Source organism: Salvelinus sp. IW2-2015, linkage group LG36 (genome assembly GCF_002910315.2).
Source record: "Salvelinus sp. IW2-2015 linkage group LG36, ASM291031v2, whole genome shotgun sequence".
In the NCBI taxonomy this organism is placed as follows: Eukaryota; Metazoa; Chordata; class Actinopteri; order Salmoniformes; family Salmonidae; genus Salvelinus; species Salvelinus sp. IW2-2015.
In genome coordinates, this window is record NC_036875.1 from 6986714 (window position 1) to 7006029 (window position 19316).

Below are 19316 nucleotides of genomic sequence, written 5' to 3' on the forward strand. Positions count from 1 at the left end.
AGATGGCATACAAGTTTGTTATTAAGGCACACAAAAGTTCACATGTTCCAGAAGGCATTTCTGCCCAAAAACGCATTTTGATAAAATAAAAAWAAAGTTTACATTCAAATGGCTCTCCTGTGAAGTAATGACACGTGACATTATGCCTAGTTTCCTGAAATGAGTCACAATTTTAATTCAGCCAATCATCAGTCATTTGTGTCAGTTTGCTAAGCACTTGTAACAGGCTAATTGGTCAGCTGTTTGAACCATTTAAAGGGTGTTCTGCTCTTCTTGAGTAGATGAGTGACCTTTTCCTCCTTCCATGTCTGAGTCTTCTTGGCTTAAATTGAAGATGTGGCAAACAGGAGTCACAATTTATTTCGCTACCWACCTCAGCAATTTACCATCCAGGTTGTCGGTACCAGGTGGTTTGTCCTTATTTATTTATAGGAACAAWTTTTTCCCCTCTTCCACACCCAAATTGTGGAACTCAAAACTACAGTGTTCATCTTTCATTATTTGGTCCATTATGCATGAATATGAAGGCTCAGCATTTGTTTATTGCATGTCATGCCTATGTTTGCTAATCTTTAAAAAAAAAAGTTCTTACTGGTAGGTAATATCAAAAGGTTTTGCTATGAACAAGCCACCTGCCTCAATGAAGTATGGAGCCGAGTTTGCTATTTTGCCGAGAATTTCATTTTAAGCTTTTTACTATCATTCTTTATATAATTTATCTTTGTTCCATAGTATAGTTTATTCGTCTTTCGGTTTAGTTTATTCGTCTTTCGGTTTAGTTATGTGATTTCTCAATATACTGTATGTTTGCCAGTCTGCTGTGTTGTCAGACTTTTTTGCTATTCCCTTTGCCTCATCCCTCTCAGTCATTCAGTTTTTCATTTAATCATCTAGCCATGGGGATTTATCAGTTCTAACAGTGTTTCTTAATGGGCGCATGCCTATCAGTAACCGGAAGAAGTAGTTTCATAAATGCTTCAAGTGCAACGTCAGGATGTTCCTCATTACACTCATCAGACAAACAAATATTTTTCACATCTTCGATGTCATTGCAAAATGATCGTTTACACACAATTTTAGGCCCAGGCTTTGGAACTTAGATTATTTTTTAGATATAGCTATTATATTATGATCACTACATCCGAAGGGTGTGGACACTGCTTTAGAGCAGATTTCTGCAACATTAGTAAAGATGTGATCAATACATGTGGATTATTTAGTTCCTGTTCTGTTTGTAAATACTCTGGTTGGTTGATTGATAACATGAACCAGATTGCAGAMGGTTGAAAGCATAGTGAAAACACACTGGAAATTAAACTAACTTTTGACTGTCTTTGGAGTGGGTGAATAACGGTTGCAATCTCATTGATCAACGTCTCAACCAAATATTACCCAATTATCCACGTTGAAATGACGTGGTTTGCCCAGTGGGCTATTGCGCTCAGTCTTGAATTGTCAATAACAAAAGTAGGCTGTAATGATGAGAGTATAAAACTATTGACTATAAAAGTGCGCTGTTTTGTCGATTTATACAGTTTGTGTCATATCGGCAGGTTGGATTAATTTGCATACAGGGAGGGAACCAGGGAATCTGGTCACAAAACGGACTAAATGTTATTACCATGTGTCGAAGCAACAAATCTCGATCAGATAGTGATCGGATCATCTCGTTCGGATGACGACAACCACATGTTAATATAAGGTGTAAACACAAGCCAACTTTATGATACATGTATTTGAATAAACTTCAAAGCACCAAATGCGTCCCCTTATATTTCAGTCTCATCAGGCTCATTTCCCTTTCGCACCGAAATCGAGCGTGATTCATTGGTTGTGGGAAGGGCCTCCTCAGGGCTGGGAGCTGGAGTGTCCTTAGGAATATGTAAGGTAGTGAACGTAGGCATCTCGAACTCCAAGCTCTGAGTCTGAGTAGACCTGCCGCCATGACCACAACGCAGCGACTTTAGCAGGGGCCGCAACGAGCGGGCCGAGTTGGCCTCGGAGCTCCTCAGAGTCCGTTTGTTGACATGCTCAATGGTGAGGCGGCAGCGCAGCACCTGGACAAAGACCAGTTGGAACTGGCGGGAGGAGAGGTTGTACAGGAAGGGGTTGAGCACGGAGCTGAGGTAAAAGAAGGTGTCGGCCACGGGGTGCAGCGCCACATAGCTGCGGAAGTAGGGCATGGTCCAGCTGGACTTGGGCACGGCGGCGGTCATCAGGCGACGCACCTGGTTGGGAAGCCAGCAGACAGTGAGGGAGCCCACTATTAAACCTGAGAAAAGAGGGATGGAGACGGAGCGAGAGAGGGGGAAGAAGAGAGAGGGGGAGTAAGTAATTAAGAATAGGGAAYTAGACTAATGAATAATGCTAATAAATGTCAGTGCATGGAGGTCTGTGCTGGTGTACAAAAACCGGGCAGTTAGTCCTTAGGGTATCGCGTTGATTTCAAATTACATTTCAATAATTTAGTTGTATTTATATTCATATTGGCATACCACTAAATGGTCCACTGATTATGAATTGAGGGCTTGAAATGCTGTGAAATCCGAAAATAAATGATGAGCTACGGAAATATTTTATTCAGCCCTCTGTCACGGTGAAGTGGAGTTGAGAGTTGKAGAGGTGCATTATAAGTCGACAGTGAGTAGTCCATTAGAGAGGGTACTTACACATTCTTGCTGACTCCTTGATTGTTTTAGTGAATCTCAAGTCTACAACAGTACCTGTTCTAATGGTAAAAATTATACAACAAATAAAGAAAAAACAGCAACAGGCAAATGTCTTTTTATACAATTTATGTTTTCATTCATGGGGGTGTTATTTGATGTGTAACAATTATTTTAAAAGAAAACCTCAGAATAAAGGCAACTACTGAAAAACATTGTCTGAACATTATCCTTGCCAAAATAAATAAAATGGGGTTTTAATATGAATTTTAAAAAAAAAAACATTAATTGAGTGTATAAGTTCTCTGTGATGATGAGGTTCAGGTTCGAGAAACATTCCTCCCTGGCTAATGTTGTATGTACTCTTTGGGGAAAACACTGATGAATAGGTTATACACTGCATGAAAAAGTGGTAGAATAACTCAGAATAACACAGTTACCTATCTTTGTAATTTATTGTAAAACTTTTTAAGTGTTTAAATTAAATAAGTATTAAACATACTGTCGTCTAACAATTTGTAGGTGTTACAATACATGTTTAACACTGTTTAATTAACTAACACTTTTTAAGTGTTGAAATAATTAAAACGGTATAGTTTGCTTACCAACATGTACATAAAGTTGTTGATTCTAGACATACATATCTGCACTGTTCTTATTTCCAGTACATACTATGCTGCTTATCTAAAAATTCACATGCAAATTGGTCAAATCCCACTGCATATGGGTCCTTTTGGCTTTGGCTTATACATCTTTTTTTGTGCAGACTTGAATACAGGTTGATCTTACAGAATTCTTCCAAAGTGTGAATGCACCATGCGGCAAAGTCATACAGTAGCAAGTGTCAGGAATGGGTCTCAGAAAACTCAAGACAGAGACATTTTAAATGTGAAATGTACAGTATGCTATTTATGACTGGAAAGTAGGCTTAGATTATATGGCATCAGCCTGGTGTGTATGCTTTAGCAGGTGCATAAACCATGAAGTATGGTCTCAGCACATATTTATCATATGCTTTAAGCCTCATGCTAAAGTAGACTAAGCTGACAGTAAAGCATGTGGAGATTAAACTCCAACCCTTGGTGGTAGTGAGTTTGGAGTCTTATAGCTAAGCTATTCTATTACCTACAAACATGCCGGAATTGTGTTGAAGATACAATATCCACACTCAACCATATTTCTAATGCTAAATGAATAATGCTTAGTTCCACATCAACAAATGCCTCCTGAAGAGYCACATTCCTGAGAGCATTGATCGACTGCATCAAGAACTCAAACGTAACKGGTCGATGGGCTCCAATTTCCCAATTGAAATCAAGTTAAGGAAATAGAAATTGGCTAGATCCACAAGTCAAGTTACATAGGAGGCAAAAAAACGTCTGGTTTTACTAAAATATTTTATTAATTTCAAACATGGCTCTAGACAATACATGCCTAGAGGGGTAAACAGAAAACTGATAGAGATACTATAAGTCAAATGGAAACTTCTCACTGAATATTTAGCGGGAACATATGAATACCAAAKCTTTCAAAGCAGGATTTGCTTCTGTCATCAAAAAGACTCCAATGGTGTTCGAAACATTCTTACATTTTGAATCTAATATACACATTATTAATGAATGGATATGAATGCTGTTATGAGTCCTAATGTAAGACAGTTTTGTCAAAATTGGCACGTTTTTCAGTGTGTACGGCTGTGCATTAATATTTAAGAGATTATTATAACAAACATTATATTACATTATATCCAAGGGTTTTGTGGTAATTTGACGATCAATAATAGATCTGGCTATTTGTTTTCCACAGACAAAGTTGTTCTTGTGGAAGTTGGCCTTACAATTACTTCATAATTGAAAATTAGCTTTATAATCTTGAGTGTTTTTCATTCCTCTCATTCAACTGTCATGTGGTTTGAGCCGTATCATTTTTACAGACAAATAATGAAATTAGAGAACAAMGCCTGAACTGGAAGTGGTCTAATCTGCTCATAAAAGCCACCACTTTACTTTCCCTCCTAACAGCAAGGTCCTGAGCTAGTCGACACACAACATGCAGACAGCTACCAAATGCCATCAGTGGCCACCCTTCCAACAATGCAGCAAATGGACAAATGGGACTGGAATGAAAGCAGTGTATACACTGCTCCTGTGCTTTATTCCTACACATACACACATTACTCCCCATACATATGGGACTGGAGCTTGGCATAAGACCCAGTGAAACTGCTGGAGGTGTGTTTTGGGACATGGAAATGAATGATGGAACATAATTATTCATTTATTTGATTGTGGAGACATCTATGAAGTCTGAAAATGATTTAACTCCCTTTGTATGGAATATTTGTTTTTGTTAGTTCTGCACAGGCTATGAAATACCAAGGCCGCCTATTCAGAACAACATGGCTCTGCAGTGCCTAGTCCAGGTGTTGGCACACTACAGTCAGACAGAGCCCCTTGGATGTCAACACTGGTTCTCCCTGACAGGTTTACCATTCTTGTACAATCGATTAAGTCTGTCCTTCGCGTGACCATTTAGCTAATACCATGTCCAAATGTTGAGCAGAGAACCATGAAGACAATTCCCGACAGCTATTTGCTCCAAATTCCTGGGGAGGAGATCGATCTGAGTTTGGTTCTTCCTATCCCAAGGCCTCCTCATTCTAGAGTGGCCAGTCACCTGGAAAATTGGCATTMGGCCCGCATGGATTGGTGCCGTAAAACCGTAATTGAATTAAACTGTAAAACATTAAAACGTTATAGCTTCCATAATGGTAGTTGTCAATGACTGTTGATTGATGTTGTATTTTTATGTKTTTTTGAGTTGTGGGTCTTTGGTTGAATACAGTGCATAGTATCTGTCTTATGCCATAACAATATAACACATAATGCCAAAACACACACACACATACACCTCAAAACATTTGTAGTAAGATCTTGTTGTCAAGGCACACAAAAGGTACACAAATGGTGCACATCTACACACACATGCACACGCAGGCACGCGCACAAACACATGCACACACACACACACAGATCCTCCCCCCACACACTGTACACCACCACCATTCACCATTATCGTCCTTTAAAAGCGAGTACTTGGCGAAACACACACTCATATTCTGGCTCAGGGTCTGTTTTTTCTTCAGCTATCCTGCTGGGCGCTCCTGCTGCCTCACACTGCAAATGAAAGAACAGTCTGGACAGCCTGGTCCCCTGACACACACACACACACAGGCATGCACAGGGTTGGGGAGAAACGGATTACATGTAAGTACCGTAACTGATCTGCTAAAATATTGTAATCCGAATACAGACACTTTTTAAAAACYAAATGATTACTTCTAGGATTACTTTWAAATTCAGAACGTTTTTTTTCTTTCTGTTTCTCAATGACATTCAAATCAGCATAAAAAAGGTGCAAGTTTAAGTTTGTTCCACCAGCGTGAGTCTGACCCACTGTTTTACATATACACTAGATGATTGATAGGGAGGTGCTGTGTTGAAGTCACAATGCCTCCATCTTAGCAAACCCCCATCAGTGTAAAAAATATTTTGGAAGTTATAGAAATGCATTTATTGATGTCTACATTTGTTTTTGCCAAGCGCAACATTCAGCGTGTAACTTAGCTAGAAAGTTGTGTTGGCATCGAGTAATTGTCTCTGGCCGCCTCCCAGTAAGAGGGAGTGGTGAAGCTCTACAGCAGACTCACACAACTCAATCTCTGATTGAAAACTGTTTTCTGTCCCTCCCAAAAGAGAGAATTTGTAGATAACTGGCCTGTTGAGGAGTGACAYACTCCATCAAAGCTGGAGGGGTGTTCTCATCTTATCTATCAACATATACATGGGTCTAACTCCTCTAGCTCGACAATGGTATAGGGTGTAGGCCAGGCAGCAGGCAGTTAGCCAGTCTGCCAGCTTAGTGGAGTCTGCCACTAGCACAGTCAATGTAGTCAGCTCAGCTTTCCKCATTGAGACRGTGTAAGCCTCGATCTAGGTCTGCAAAACTWAACATGGCGGTGTTCGCCTTAACAATCTCACTGGAATAAAGACCTCCTCCATTCCTGTCATTATTGAAAGAGATTGTGACAATATCTCGCATCTCAAAATAGGACTACTTAATGTTAGATCCCTCACTTCCAAGGCAGTCAGTCAATTAATTAATCACTGATCATAACCTTGATGAGATTGGCCTGACATGGTTCAAGCCTGATTTATTTACTGTGTTAATTGAGGCCTCTCCTCCTGGTTACACTAGTAACCATATCCCACAAAGGCGGAAGTATAACATTTACGACATTKATTTTTGTTATGAACGGTTTTCATCTTTTGCGCTTCTAGTCATGAAATCTATGCAGCCTACTCAATGACTTTTTATAACTACTGTTCAAAGGCCTCCTGGGCCGTATACAGCGTTCCTCACTTCTTCACGGACCTTGTAGTCATTTTGGTGACTTCAATATTCACATGGAAAGTCCACAGACCAACTCCAAAAGGCTTTTGGAGCCATCATCAATTCAGTGGGTTTTGTCCAACATGTCTCTGGATCTACGCATTGCCACTGTCATACCCTGGATCTACTGTAGTTTTGTCCTGTGGAATAAATATTSTGTATTTAAATGTTTTTCTCATAATCCTGGACTAACGGATCACAAATAACAAATAATCCAACCAAGAATTATCAAAAGCTAGGACAATCCAATTCTTGACAACCGAAAGATTCCTAGACGCCCTCTTAGACTCCCTCCACCTACCCAAGGACGTCCACGTACAAAAATCAGTTAACCACCTAACCAAGGATCCAAATTAAACCTTGCGTAATACCCTAGATGCAGTCGCACCTCTAAAAACAAAAARATATGTCACAAGAGATTAGCTRCCTGGTATATAGAAAATAACCGAGCGCTGTGGCAAGCTTCCAGAAAATAGAAAAAAATGTTTTGACTAGCTGTAACGTCTGCTTCCAACTCACACTCTRAAACACATAGATRTCCTGAACGCAGCTCACTCTCCAGATCCCAATCAACTGAATTCTGATCACCTGTTCACACACCTGTATGTCATTATCACACACTATTTAGTTCAGTTCTTTGCAKCCCATCATTGTGAGGTATTGTTTGTTTTGTGACACACTTCTATTCAGAGCGCTGGTTTTCCCCATAATTAATCCTCCTGTGTATGATAGTTTTTGCCCGCCTCACTAACGACGCCTATTCCCTGCCTGTACCTTAGCCTATCAGACTTCCTGTTATTGCCTAATCTCCCGGACGACGTTACTAGCCTTTTCCCTGCCTGTACTGTTGCTTTGTTGTGTATGACATTCTGCCTGCCCCTGGACCCAGCTACCTGCCTCCTCCTGTGGTCCTTCACAATATACACCTGCTGCGCCCTGCGCTTGAAACCAGCTCTCTGTCTCCCATCGTGTTCATTACACTAGCTTGATAAGACAGTACCATGCAATATCAACGAGCCCTCACTGCTGCTCGATCAGTGTACTGTTTCAACTTAATAAAACTTAATAAAAACAATAAAACATTTATTTTTGATACTGTCGCAAAGCTAACTAAAAGGCTGCATCCCCCAAGATAGGATGGCCTTCACTTCAGCAGTGATGAACTCATTAATTTCTTCTACGAAAAGATCATGAATATTAGAAAGGAAGTTACGGACTCCTCTTTGAATCTGCATATTAATCCAAAACTGAGTTGTCCTGAGTCTGCACAGAACTGCCAGGATCTAGAATCAATGGAGACACTCAAGTTTTTAAATCCTGTATCTCTTGACACATTCATGAAAATAGTCATGGCCTCTAAACCTTCCAGCTGCCTAATGGATCCTATTCCAACTAAACTACTGAAAGAGCTACTTCCTGGGCTTGGCCCTCCTATGTTGACGATAATAAATGGCTCCCTATCCTCCATATGTGTACCAAACTCGCTAAATTTGGCAGTAATAAAGCCTCTACTGAAAAAGCCAAACATTGACCCGAAATGTATTAAAAACCCGTAGCGCAGCAACTCACTGCCTTCCTGGAGACAAATCATGTATATGAAATGCTCCAGTCTGGTTTTAGACCCCATCATAATACTGAAACTGCGCTCACGAAGGTGATCAATTATTTTTTAATGGCTTCAGACCAAGGCTCTGCACCTGTGSTCGTAATCCTCGACCTTAGTGCCGCTTTTGACACCATCAATCACTTTATTCTTTTGGAGAGATTGAAAACCCTAATTGGTCTACACGGACAAGTTCTTGCCTGGTTTTGATCTTATCTGTCAGAAAGATATCAGTTTGTCTCTGTGGATAGTTTGTCCTCTGACAAATCAATTGTAAGTTTCGTTGTTCCTCAAGGTTCCGTTTTAATTAAGACCACTATTGTTTTCACTATATATTATACCTCTTGGTGATGTCATTCGGAAACACAAGGTCAATTTCCACTGCTATGCGGGCAACACACAGCTGTATATTTTGATGAGATATGGTGAAGCCCCAAAATTGCCTACCCTTGGAAGCCTGTGTTCAGACATAAGGAAGTGGATGGCGACAAATGTTTTGCTTTTAAACTCGGACAAAACAGATATGCTAGAACTGTCCCTACTGGGGAGTACCAATATGGCTGACTGGTGGCTTCAAAGCCTCTCAATGGCCAATACATAGGATCAACAATCCAGGGTTTATTTACATCATCGGTCTGACCACAAGACAGAGACTATTATGGTGACACACCGAATGCGTTTGATGGATTGAGGGAAAAGAGCAGGAGTAAATCTAAGCTATTTCTATGTCTSCAAAGATTATCCAACTTGAATAAACGCTTGCAGGTAAGGATGACAGCAGTGTTGTAGCCTACGMGTGGRGCGATACAGATATCAATTATTATTGATATCTACATAGCGCATTGACATGAATTACACTGCTGCTCTCTCATTCAGGGCTCGATTGAATTCGCAACGCSGAAGTTCAGCTTTACAGCGTGATTGAAATTTAAAGGCAACTGTTCTACTTTAGCGGAGACTGCATTCACGGTAAACGCTGCATGTGTCGGCTCAATCGGAAATGACCTTTATATTTCCATTGTGGAATCTGTAACGCTGAAGATGAAGACAGGTTGAATAGAGCCCTTAGCTATTTGCGCCTTACTGATTGTGGTTGTTGTGGATGGCTGTTCACAAATGTACACTGAGTATACAAAACAATAAGAYCACCTGCTCTTTCCATGACATGGACTGACCAGGTGAATCCAGGTGAAAGCTATGATCCCTTATTGATGTCACTTGTTAAATCCACTTCAATCAGTGTAGATGAAGGGGAGCAGAAAAGCTAAAGAAGGATTTTTATGCCTTGAGACAATTGAAACATGGATTGTGTGTGTGTATAATTCAGAGGGTGAATGGGCCAGACAAACATTTAAGTGCCTTTGAACGGGGTARGGTAGTAGGTGCGSGGAATGATAACTCTGCTGGGTTTTTCATGCTCAACAGTTTCTTGTGTATATCAAGAATGGTCCACCACCCAAAGGACATACAACCAACTTGACACAACTGTGAGAAGCATTGGAGTCAACATGGGCCAGCATCCCTGTGAAACGCTTTCGACACCTTGTGGATTCCATGCCCCGACGAATTGAGGCTGTTTTGAGGGCAAAAGGGGGGAAGGGGTGCAACTCAATATTATAAAGGTGTTCCTAATGTTTGGTATGTTCAGTGTACAGTGCATTCGGAAAGTATTCAGACCCCTTGACTTGGTCCACATTTTGTTATGTTACAGCCTGATTATAAAATGGATTGAATTATTTTCCCCTCTCATCAATCTACACAACCAAACCCATAATGACAAAGTAAAAATAGGTTTTTAGAAATTTCGGCAAATGTATCAAAAAATCAATAAAATTAAATATCACATTTACGTAAGTATTCAGACCATTTACTCAGTACTTTGCGATTACAGCCTTGAGTCTTCTTGGGTGTGACGCTACAAGCTTGGCACACCTGTATTTGAAGAGTTTCTCCCATTCTTCTCTATAGATCCTCTCAAGCTCTGTCAGGTTGGATGGGGAGCGTCGCTGCACAGTTATTTTTAAGTCTGTCCAGAGATGTTCAATTGCGTTCAAGTCTGGGCCTCTGGCTGGGCCACTCAAGGACATTGAGACTTGTCAAAAATGACCTTGAGTGGGGGTTTTATTGCTCAATCTAATTCGTGCTGAACAGACTTAAAACGTGTGCACTTTTGATACACTTAAACAGCTGCAAATGATCAAGTTATGAAAGTGTTAACAAAAAAATGTAAACAAAATTTCGATAGCAAATGGAGCATATGGCATTAATAAAAGCTCAATCAGACCTCCATGACAACAAAATCATAAACAACAGAGTAGGGCAGCCCAATAAGTCCTTTGCTGACTAAATTCACTCCATGGTAGTCAGCGTATAAGTCCTTTGTTTTTGGGTTATGTTCAGATAAAACAATTTGGATAATCTATAATTACATATTTTCCCTATCCTATTCTTGAAGATCAAGGGGTATTCAATGACTTGGAATGATGGAAATCTCACAGACTTTGTTTTTTTATGTATTATGTATTTTTAATCATATTATTTATCTGTAGTACAAGCAATGGGTTAGAAAAAGTAATGCAACCTCCATTTAGGGCCAGTTATGAAACTCTAACATTGATTTGTCCAGCAATAGATGTCGTTCAATTAGTAATATATCTGATTTGTCTTCTTCTAAAGCATCTTAAAGGGAGAGTAATCTAAAAGTAAAGTAATCAGATTACGTTACTGAGTTTGGATAATCCCAAAATTACGTAACTGATTACAATGTTGGACAAGTAACTAGTAACTGTGAGGAATTACATTTAGAAAGTAACCTACCCAACCCTGCACACCAGAGGGTGGTGGGAGGAGCTATAGGAGGACAGGCTCATTGTAATGGTTGGAATGGAATAAATGGAACGGAGTCAAACGTGGTTTCATGCCATTCCAGGCATTACAATGAGTCCATCCTCCTACAGATCCTCCCACCAGCCCCCTCTGCTGCACACACAGGCACACACACACACGACACCACAGAGCCCCGTAAATATGGACAATATGCCAAGCTACTAATTAGAAAACAATTAAAGCTGATTATTCAACCAATTCATTCCATGTCTCTTCTGTAATTGGAATCTCTGATTGAGCCTTTGGTTTCTATTGTGTGGCCAGACATCGCTCTGTGGTGGTTATACCACTATTGTTACGTACTGCAAACAAGTTATAAAACCTGTAAGCAAATGTGAGGTGTAGAGATGCATGCAAATAACGGTTTGTGTTTAGGCCCTAAAGTTTGTAAGTGCTTGAGTATCACAGTGTAATAAAAAGCATAATATGATATAAAACAGCAAACTCACTGTGTGTGTGTGTGTGTGTGTGTGTGTGTGTGTGTGTGTGTGTGCTGTGTGTGTGGTGTGTGTGTGTGTGTGTGTGTGTGTGTGTGTGTGTGTGTGTGTGTGTGTGTGTGTGTGTGTGTGTGTGAGTGTGTATGTGTGCGTGCCTGCCTGTGTGGGGAAGATAATACGTCTTCATTATATCTAAGTCCATGGATCCAGTAAGGACACTTATAAGCCTGGGAAAATCTCCAGTCTTTTTCAAGTCTGTCAGTCACAAATGTACTGGCTGCCCTAGCTACCGCGTGTGAGCAAATTCATTTGCTAGCTAATAGAACATCCTCTGTCGTTAAGCCACTCGAGCAACTTCATTCATTCCGAAGAGGATATTAGTGCAATGATACTGGACTGCAACGTCCAGAGGCAAACAGAGTTTCTACATTRGCTTTGGCCATGTCCAAAATCTGTCTTGCCTACTACTTACTAAAACGGCATACTGTGCTGTGTAGTAATCGTGATWCATATGATTTAGAATGTAATGCTTAGCCAAAAAACAACAGCTAGCAACAAATATCAACATGCTACGGTCATCCATACTGATCATTTGTATCTAGTGCACAATTTAATTGATTCCCGCCATTCGTTCGTTTTGGGAACCCGTCCCCTTCTCTGATTATCAGCTGTTTTTAAACATATGTGGGTCGGGAAAGATGATTCTCTTATTTTATAGTGTGCAGCGAATTTTACTTGATGAATAGCCGAAATGAGTATGACATCCTGGCATTTAAATCATACTACATTTTTCAAATTTCACGCTACAAAACGTTCTATTTTTTGCATACCCAAAATGCCTACTKTTCAGAACGAAAGTACTGGTATTTGGACACGGCCTGTGTGATTTCTTCGGAAGAATCACTAGGCATTGGAAAATGTCAGAATCGGATCTGAAAAGACTGGTAGTGCCATGTCATAAAAGATAATGTCATACCACATTAAATAGTGTTTTTAGTCCAGCTTACAACTGGCATAGTAGGCAGGGTGTGACTACATAAAAGGTATAATGACAATACTGTCTCATTACAACGCCACAAAGCTGTTTTGTCAAGTTGCCTCAAGCCAATGTGGATTCGGTGGTGCAGCTATATAAAGAAGGGGTACCGGTCGTATCTGTGTCATAGGACCACCAATCACTGCTACTGGCAGGACACTGACACTAACTACCTCACACCTCCAAATGAACAGAGAGGAGTATGGCTCGGTTTTAATCATGCTAATGCTGTAGAGGGAACCTGGGCCCTGGCTTCCATTGGTTTTACCCTGATTAAAACAGGAGGCCCATAACAATGCTTTATGGAAAACAATGACTGCGGTCCAGAGCAAAAAAAAGAATGCCTCCCTTGCTCCATCCATTCATCTCTCAATATGACTCATACTGGTCCTCAASGCATTTTACAGCTGAGTAGCAATAAGGAACAGATTCTTATTTCCAGGTCATTTCACAGTCACAGCCTGAAMGCGGAAGGGATGGCAGGAGCGAGAGAAGGAAAGAAATAAAGAGTGGATAAAAGGTGTTTGTAAGTTTTCGGACATCTTGCTAGACGCTTCTGATATGCCAATTGGGAAGCTAAAGGCATACAACACACCTTTTGTCTGTTTAAAGCTTTGACTTCCAGAAGTGCTCTGGTTGGTATGATAAATCTCAACGATAAAGCTCTAGAACTAATTGAATGCCAACAGACAAATTAGCAAACACTGCTCAATGCTAAGCTACTAACACTGTGTTCCATGATGCAGAAAATTAGACTAGACTGTTGCATGACTGGAGCTMGCCATCTGCCTCTCTTGACCATATGGATGTGTTTAGTCTCTATTATTTACTCCTTCATATCTGACTAGACGAGATTGATATTCTCAAAAATCTACCCACAAAGGAAAAGGGTTGAATCATCTCTAGGAAAAACACAGCAGGTATACAGGAACCTCCGGTAAAAGAGAATATTAACATATAAGTTAATATTTTAACAAGTAATACTTTTTTTCTCAAAAAGATAAGGGTCAAAATTATTGACACCCCATATTTCAATACCTTTCAATTCCTTACCATGCTTGGATAACGGCCCTGAGCGTTTTTCTCAAACGAGTTGGAGAACACATTGGGAGGGATTRTAGACCATTCCTCCATACAGAACCCTTCCAGATCCTTGATATCCTTTGTCTGCGCTTATGGACTGCCCTCTTCAWTTCAAACCACAGGTTTTCAGTGGGTTTCAAGTCCGGATACTGAGAGGGCCAATTATCCATTTCTTTGTGGATTTTGATTTGTGCTTGGAGTTATTGTTTTGCTGGAATAACCAGTTATTCTGAAACCAAGTTTCAGCTTCCTGGCAGAGGTAGGGTTGCAAAGGAAGGGTATATTACTGGAAATTGTATACGTTTATAAGTAAACTACGAGAATGTTGGTAACTTTCAAGGAATATATAGAATTTTATTAGAGGACATCTAGTGGCCTTTTTAGGTACTTSAGAATTTCACTGGTGTCTGTAATTATCTCTGGCCCTCTGTGTGACCTTATCACATGTACAATATATACAGCACCAGTCAAAAGTTTGGACACACCTACTCATTCAAGGGTTTTTCTTTATTTTTACTATTTTCTACATTGTAGAATAATAGTGAAGACATCAAAAGTATGAAATAACACATATGGAATCATGTAGTAACCAAAAAAGTGTTAAACAAATGTTATATTTGAGATTCTTCAAAGCAGCCACCCTTTTCCTTGATGACAGCTTTGCACACTCTTGGCATTCTCTCAACCAGCTGGAATGCATTTCAATTGACAGGTGTGCCTTATTAAAAGTTAATTTGTGGAATTTCTTTCCTTCTTAATGTGATTGAGCCAATCAGTTGTGTTGTGAGAAGGTAAGTGTAGTATACAGAATATAGCCCTATTTGGTAAAAGACCAAATCCATGTTATGGAAAGAACAGCTCAAATAAACAAAGAGAAACGACAGTCCATTATTACTTTAAGACATGAAGGTCAGTCAATCCGGATGAATTGTTTTATTTAATTTATTTAGCCTTTATTTTAACCAGGAAGGGCACATTGAGATTTTAAATATCTTTTTCAAGAGCTTCCTGGCCAAGATAGGCAGCACCAAGTCATTACACAATTACAATTATTGTTATTTATCTTCTTGCTCTTTTGCACCCAAGTATCTCTACTTGCACATCATCATCTGCACATCTATCACTCCAGTCTTAATMCTAAATTGTAATTATTTTGCCTRTATGGCCTATTTATTGCCTTACCTCCCTACTCTCCTACATRTGCACACACTGTACATAGATTTTGTTCTATTGTGTTATTGACTGTACGTTTGTTTATGTGRAACTCTGTGTTGTTGTTTTTSTCGCACTGCTTTGCTTTATCTTGGCCAGGTCACAGTTGTAAATGAGAACTTGTTCTCAACTGGCCTACCTGGTTAAATAAAGGGTAAATAAAATAAATAAAAATAAACAGACAGACAACATGAAAAACTACAAGTAATCTAGTAAAAAACATAGAAATCACAGGAGTATAACGAAATACGTAAACAACCATTTCAAAACATTGTCAGGTCAAGGAATCAGCCTCAAAATCCTTCATCAATGATTTAAAAACAGCAATCGGGACAAGTTCATCCAGTTTAAAACTATTTTGTAAGGCGTTCCAAATTCAGTTCGGACATTTGAAACAGTTAGCAGGGTAAAGTCCTGCGAACGAAGACAATACCCACCACATTTGTGAAGTATAAAAATGCACAAGTAAAATGGTAATAAACCAAATATGGCTTTGTAAATAAAATGATGTCAGTGACTGAGCCTACGAGGTAGCCAACCCTGGTATATAAAGTGCAGTGGTGCGTAAGGGTTTTGCCGTTTAAAATAGGTCTCAATGCTCCATGGTAAAAGGTGTAAATTGATCTCAAACACTGAGCGGAAACGTTCATATATAATATGACCATAGTCTACAATAGGTATAAATGTACCTAATACTAGCCTCCTTCTGACTTCAAAAGAAAAACAGGCCTTATTTTTCAAAAACACACCTTACTCTTCAAGTGCAGTTGCAAAAACCATTAAGCTCAATGATGAAACTAGCTCTCATGAGGACCACCACAGGAAAGGAAGACCCAGAGTTACTTRTGCTGCAGAGGATAAGTTCATTAGAGTTACCAGCTTCAGAAATCGCAGCCCAAATAAATGCTTCACAGAGTTCAGGTAACAGACACATCTCAACATGGTCAAATTGCTGCAAAGAAACCACTACTCAAGGGTGTGCAAAGCTGTCATCAAGGCAAAAGGGGCTTTAGAGAATCTCAAATATATAATATATTTTGATTTGTTTAACAGTTTTTTTATGTGTTATTTCATAGTTTTGATGTCTTCGCTATTATTCTACAATGTAGAAAATAGTAAAAATAAAGAAAAACCCTTGAATGAGTAGGTGTGTCCAAACTTTTTACTGGTACTGTAAATCAAAACACAATAATGTTGAAGTAAAGACCCCTGCCAACTAATATCTACACATTTAGTTTTGGAAAAATGATTTGCCTTAGAAACATTGCCATGTTATTCCGCTACCAAAAACCCACATATTTTTAAACATATCTGAAAGTGACTAGGCAACAAAATAGATAATAATTGTACTGTACTGTACATATCTACTTCCCTGTACTATACTCTACTCTAAGATTTGGTCTTGTGGTCTTGTTTGGGGGCTGAACTCATTAAAATAATTGCCAGTGTGTTGAACAATACCCAAATATGCAACGTGTGATATTGCATATTTCTACCTTTGTGTACCTATTCAGGATACATCACCATGAAGAGAATGACATTCATATCCATAATTATGRATTTCTGTATAGTACAGATCAGGGARCCATGATGTAATTCCGTTACCTTAATTCTGTTACCGGTTGTAAATCCACTTTYCCTACTGTAGTTCAATAACCAAAATAAATGTTTTCTAACTTAAGGTGTCATGTCATCGCTGACACCTCATTCTTTCTGCAGACATCTTTGAATCCTAATTCGGAGCAGATATTTAACAGAGTTTTWYGAAAACGTGSTTGCATAAAAAACTGAGGGAGATTMTAACGTAATTCTGTTACCAAATTTGCATCTGCACAGTTCTTCCAGTACATGTGTTTTTGTGACATTTTCTGTGTAAATTGTTCAAGGTKGTCCTTGTACATAGGGTTGTATGGTTTGTTAAACTTTGAAATCATTGGGTTGTAGTTTAGTATACATTTTAAATGGAAAAATCTGAGTCAGAGTGTAATTTTGTTACCGTGGAATTGCCCTCTACTATAAAAATAATGTTGAAGCCACCAACTGAGAGAAAGGAATCAAACCAACCACTCTGTATGTCTATGCCTCAAAGCACTTACAGCTTTCACCACTCCACATCTCTATCTGACCAGTGTGAGATAATACACAGAAAGAGAATGTTCACATCAGGGCACGTGTCAAAGGCTAAATGRGGCAAAACAACATTTCTGTTCGTTTCAGATATGCAAAGCTGCCTGTGACTGACAAAAAATATCTAAAGCAATTAACCTTGTGTCCTAGCTGTGATTTGTGGGCAACTTAACGAGGTGGCACACTGCTTTTAATTACTCTCCAAAGTCACAGTCGGCTCGAGATTAAAAGTTATTTTGGAGGTAAAGTGGCACAGTGACAGGGGCGTGACTCGCCCTTTCAGAGATAATTGACAACGGCAATCACCACAGCCAGGTTTTTTTTCAGTGAGCTCGTCGAATAACCACTTACAGATACATTGTGACTACTCTCACCATCTGAGCTCTTATATAGGCCTTGCCTATARYGTACACTGAGTGTARAAAACATTAAGAACACCTGCCCTTTCCATGACATAGACTGACCAGGTGAAAGCTATGATCCCTTATTGATGTCACTTGTTAAATCCACTTCAATCAGTGTAGATGAAGGGAAGGCAAGACAAAATATTTCAGCAACTCAATATTAGGAAGGTGTTCTTAAAGGTTTGTACACTCAGTGTATACTGTAGGTTCACTACTATCATCCCAAAGGCATTTAACCATATTGGACCAGCAGTAAGCAAGTTTGCCTACGAGATGGGAGAACTGCATTCCAAACCTGCATGCAGCATTGCGCTTTTGCCATTCACTACAATATTGTCATGTCAGCTTGATTAACTTTAGTTGCAGAGAAATACACTATGATACATGAAGCTCAAACCTAGAGAAATACACTATGATACATAAAGCTCAAACCTATTTAAATGTGTAAGTTTCCTGTAGAAGGATGTCGCTTTGAGTTATAAAAAAAAAAATCTACGCAAGCACAAAGTTGGCCCTAAACTCAATAACACTCAATAACACATTGGAAAATGGTGCAATGCATCTCTGAATGTATTGCTGCTGCACTTCCTGTCTCTCAATATTAAGCAGTTATGAATTTTATAGTAGCTGAGAGTGATATGATAATTTTACGATGCTGAGGGGAGCGAGGAAGAGCCAGGTGAAGTAGATTGATTCAAATAAGCCGAAGGCAATGGCACCCATTTTTTACCCATGGCCATCATTTGCACTGAGGGTCTGTGCAGTGGCTCTTGTAATATTCCAATTTCTTAATATTGCTAAGTTGCACTTAAGCTGTAAATCAAATGTAATTTCAGCAAAACTTGTTGGATTCAGTATCTTTCTAATTAGCTWTGCATAATTTGATTGTTTTGTACTTTGATTCATGGGGAAGAAAGGTACAGATTAAGGTTATTGTAGGCCTATGTATCACCCATTTGAAATTAAACAAATTACTATATACTGTTATCAACTAATATACAGRACATAGGGCTGTATATATGCCTACATCTTAGTAAAGTAGGCCTAGAAAAAGACACTAATAAAGACCTAATGATAAGATTCACACAAATACATAACTACACATGCATAGACAATTTATATTTTTCAATTGAAGTTTATTATAGGGAGTTGATTATATCTATTATATCTTCTGGTTAAAAGCAGTCGAGATTGACTAATGTATTATGTTAGTTTATAGGAGCAGAGTAAAGCAAGTCCCTCAACCGCTCAACACAAAACACAGTGATACAGCACAAAAAAGCATTCTGAATAATTGATGTGTTTACAACGTAAGAGACAAGGATCAACATCTTTGCACAAGGCAAATTGACACGCAAAAAAGTCCAACAAATTCTACTCAAGAATAGAAACTCGGAAGCTTTTTCCCGT

The 19316-nt window shown here is 39.2% G+C and overlaps 1 protein-coding gene across 1 annotated transcript in view; it reads right to left on the reverse strand.

The window, feature by feature from the left end:
- Positions 1 to 97: 97 nt before the first annotated feature.
- LOC111959928 (G-protein coupled receptor 39) overlaps positions 98 to 19316 on the reverse strand; it is a 28038-nt gene continuing 8819 nt past the window's right edge. The window contains exon 2 of the mRNA XM_023981780.2: positions 98 to 2272. Coding sequence (XP_023837548.1) covers positions 1770 to 2272 — 503 coding nt within the window. The 3' untranslated portion in view covers positions 98 to 1769. The remainder of the gene's footprint in view (positions 2273 to 19316) is intronic.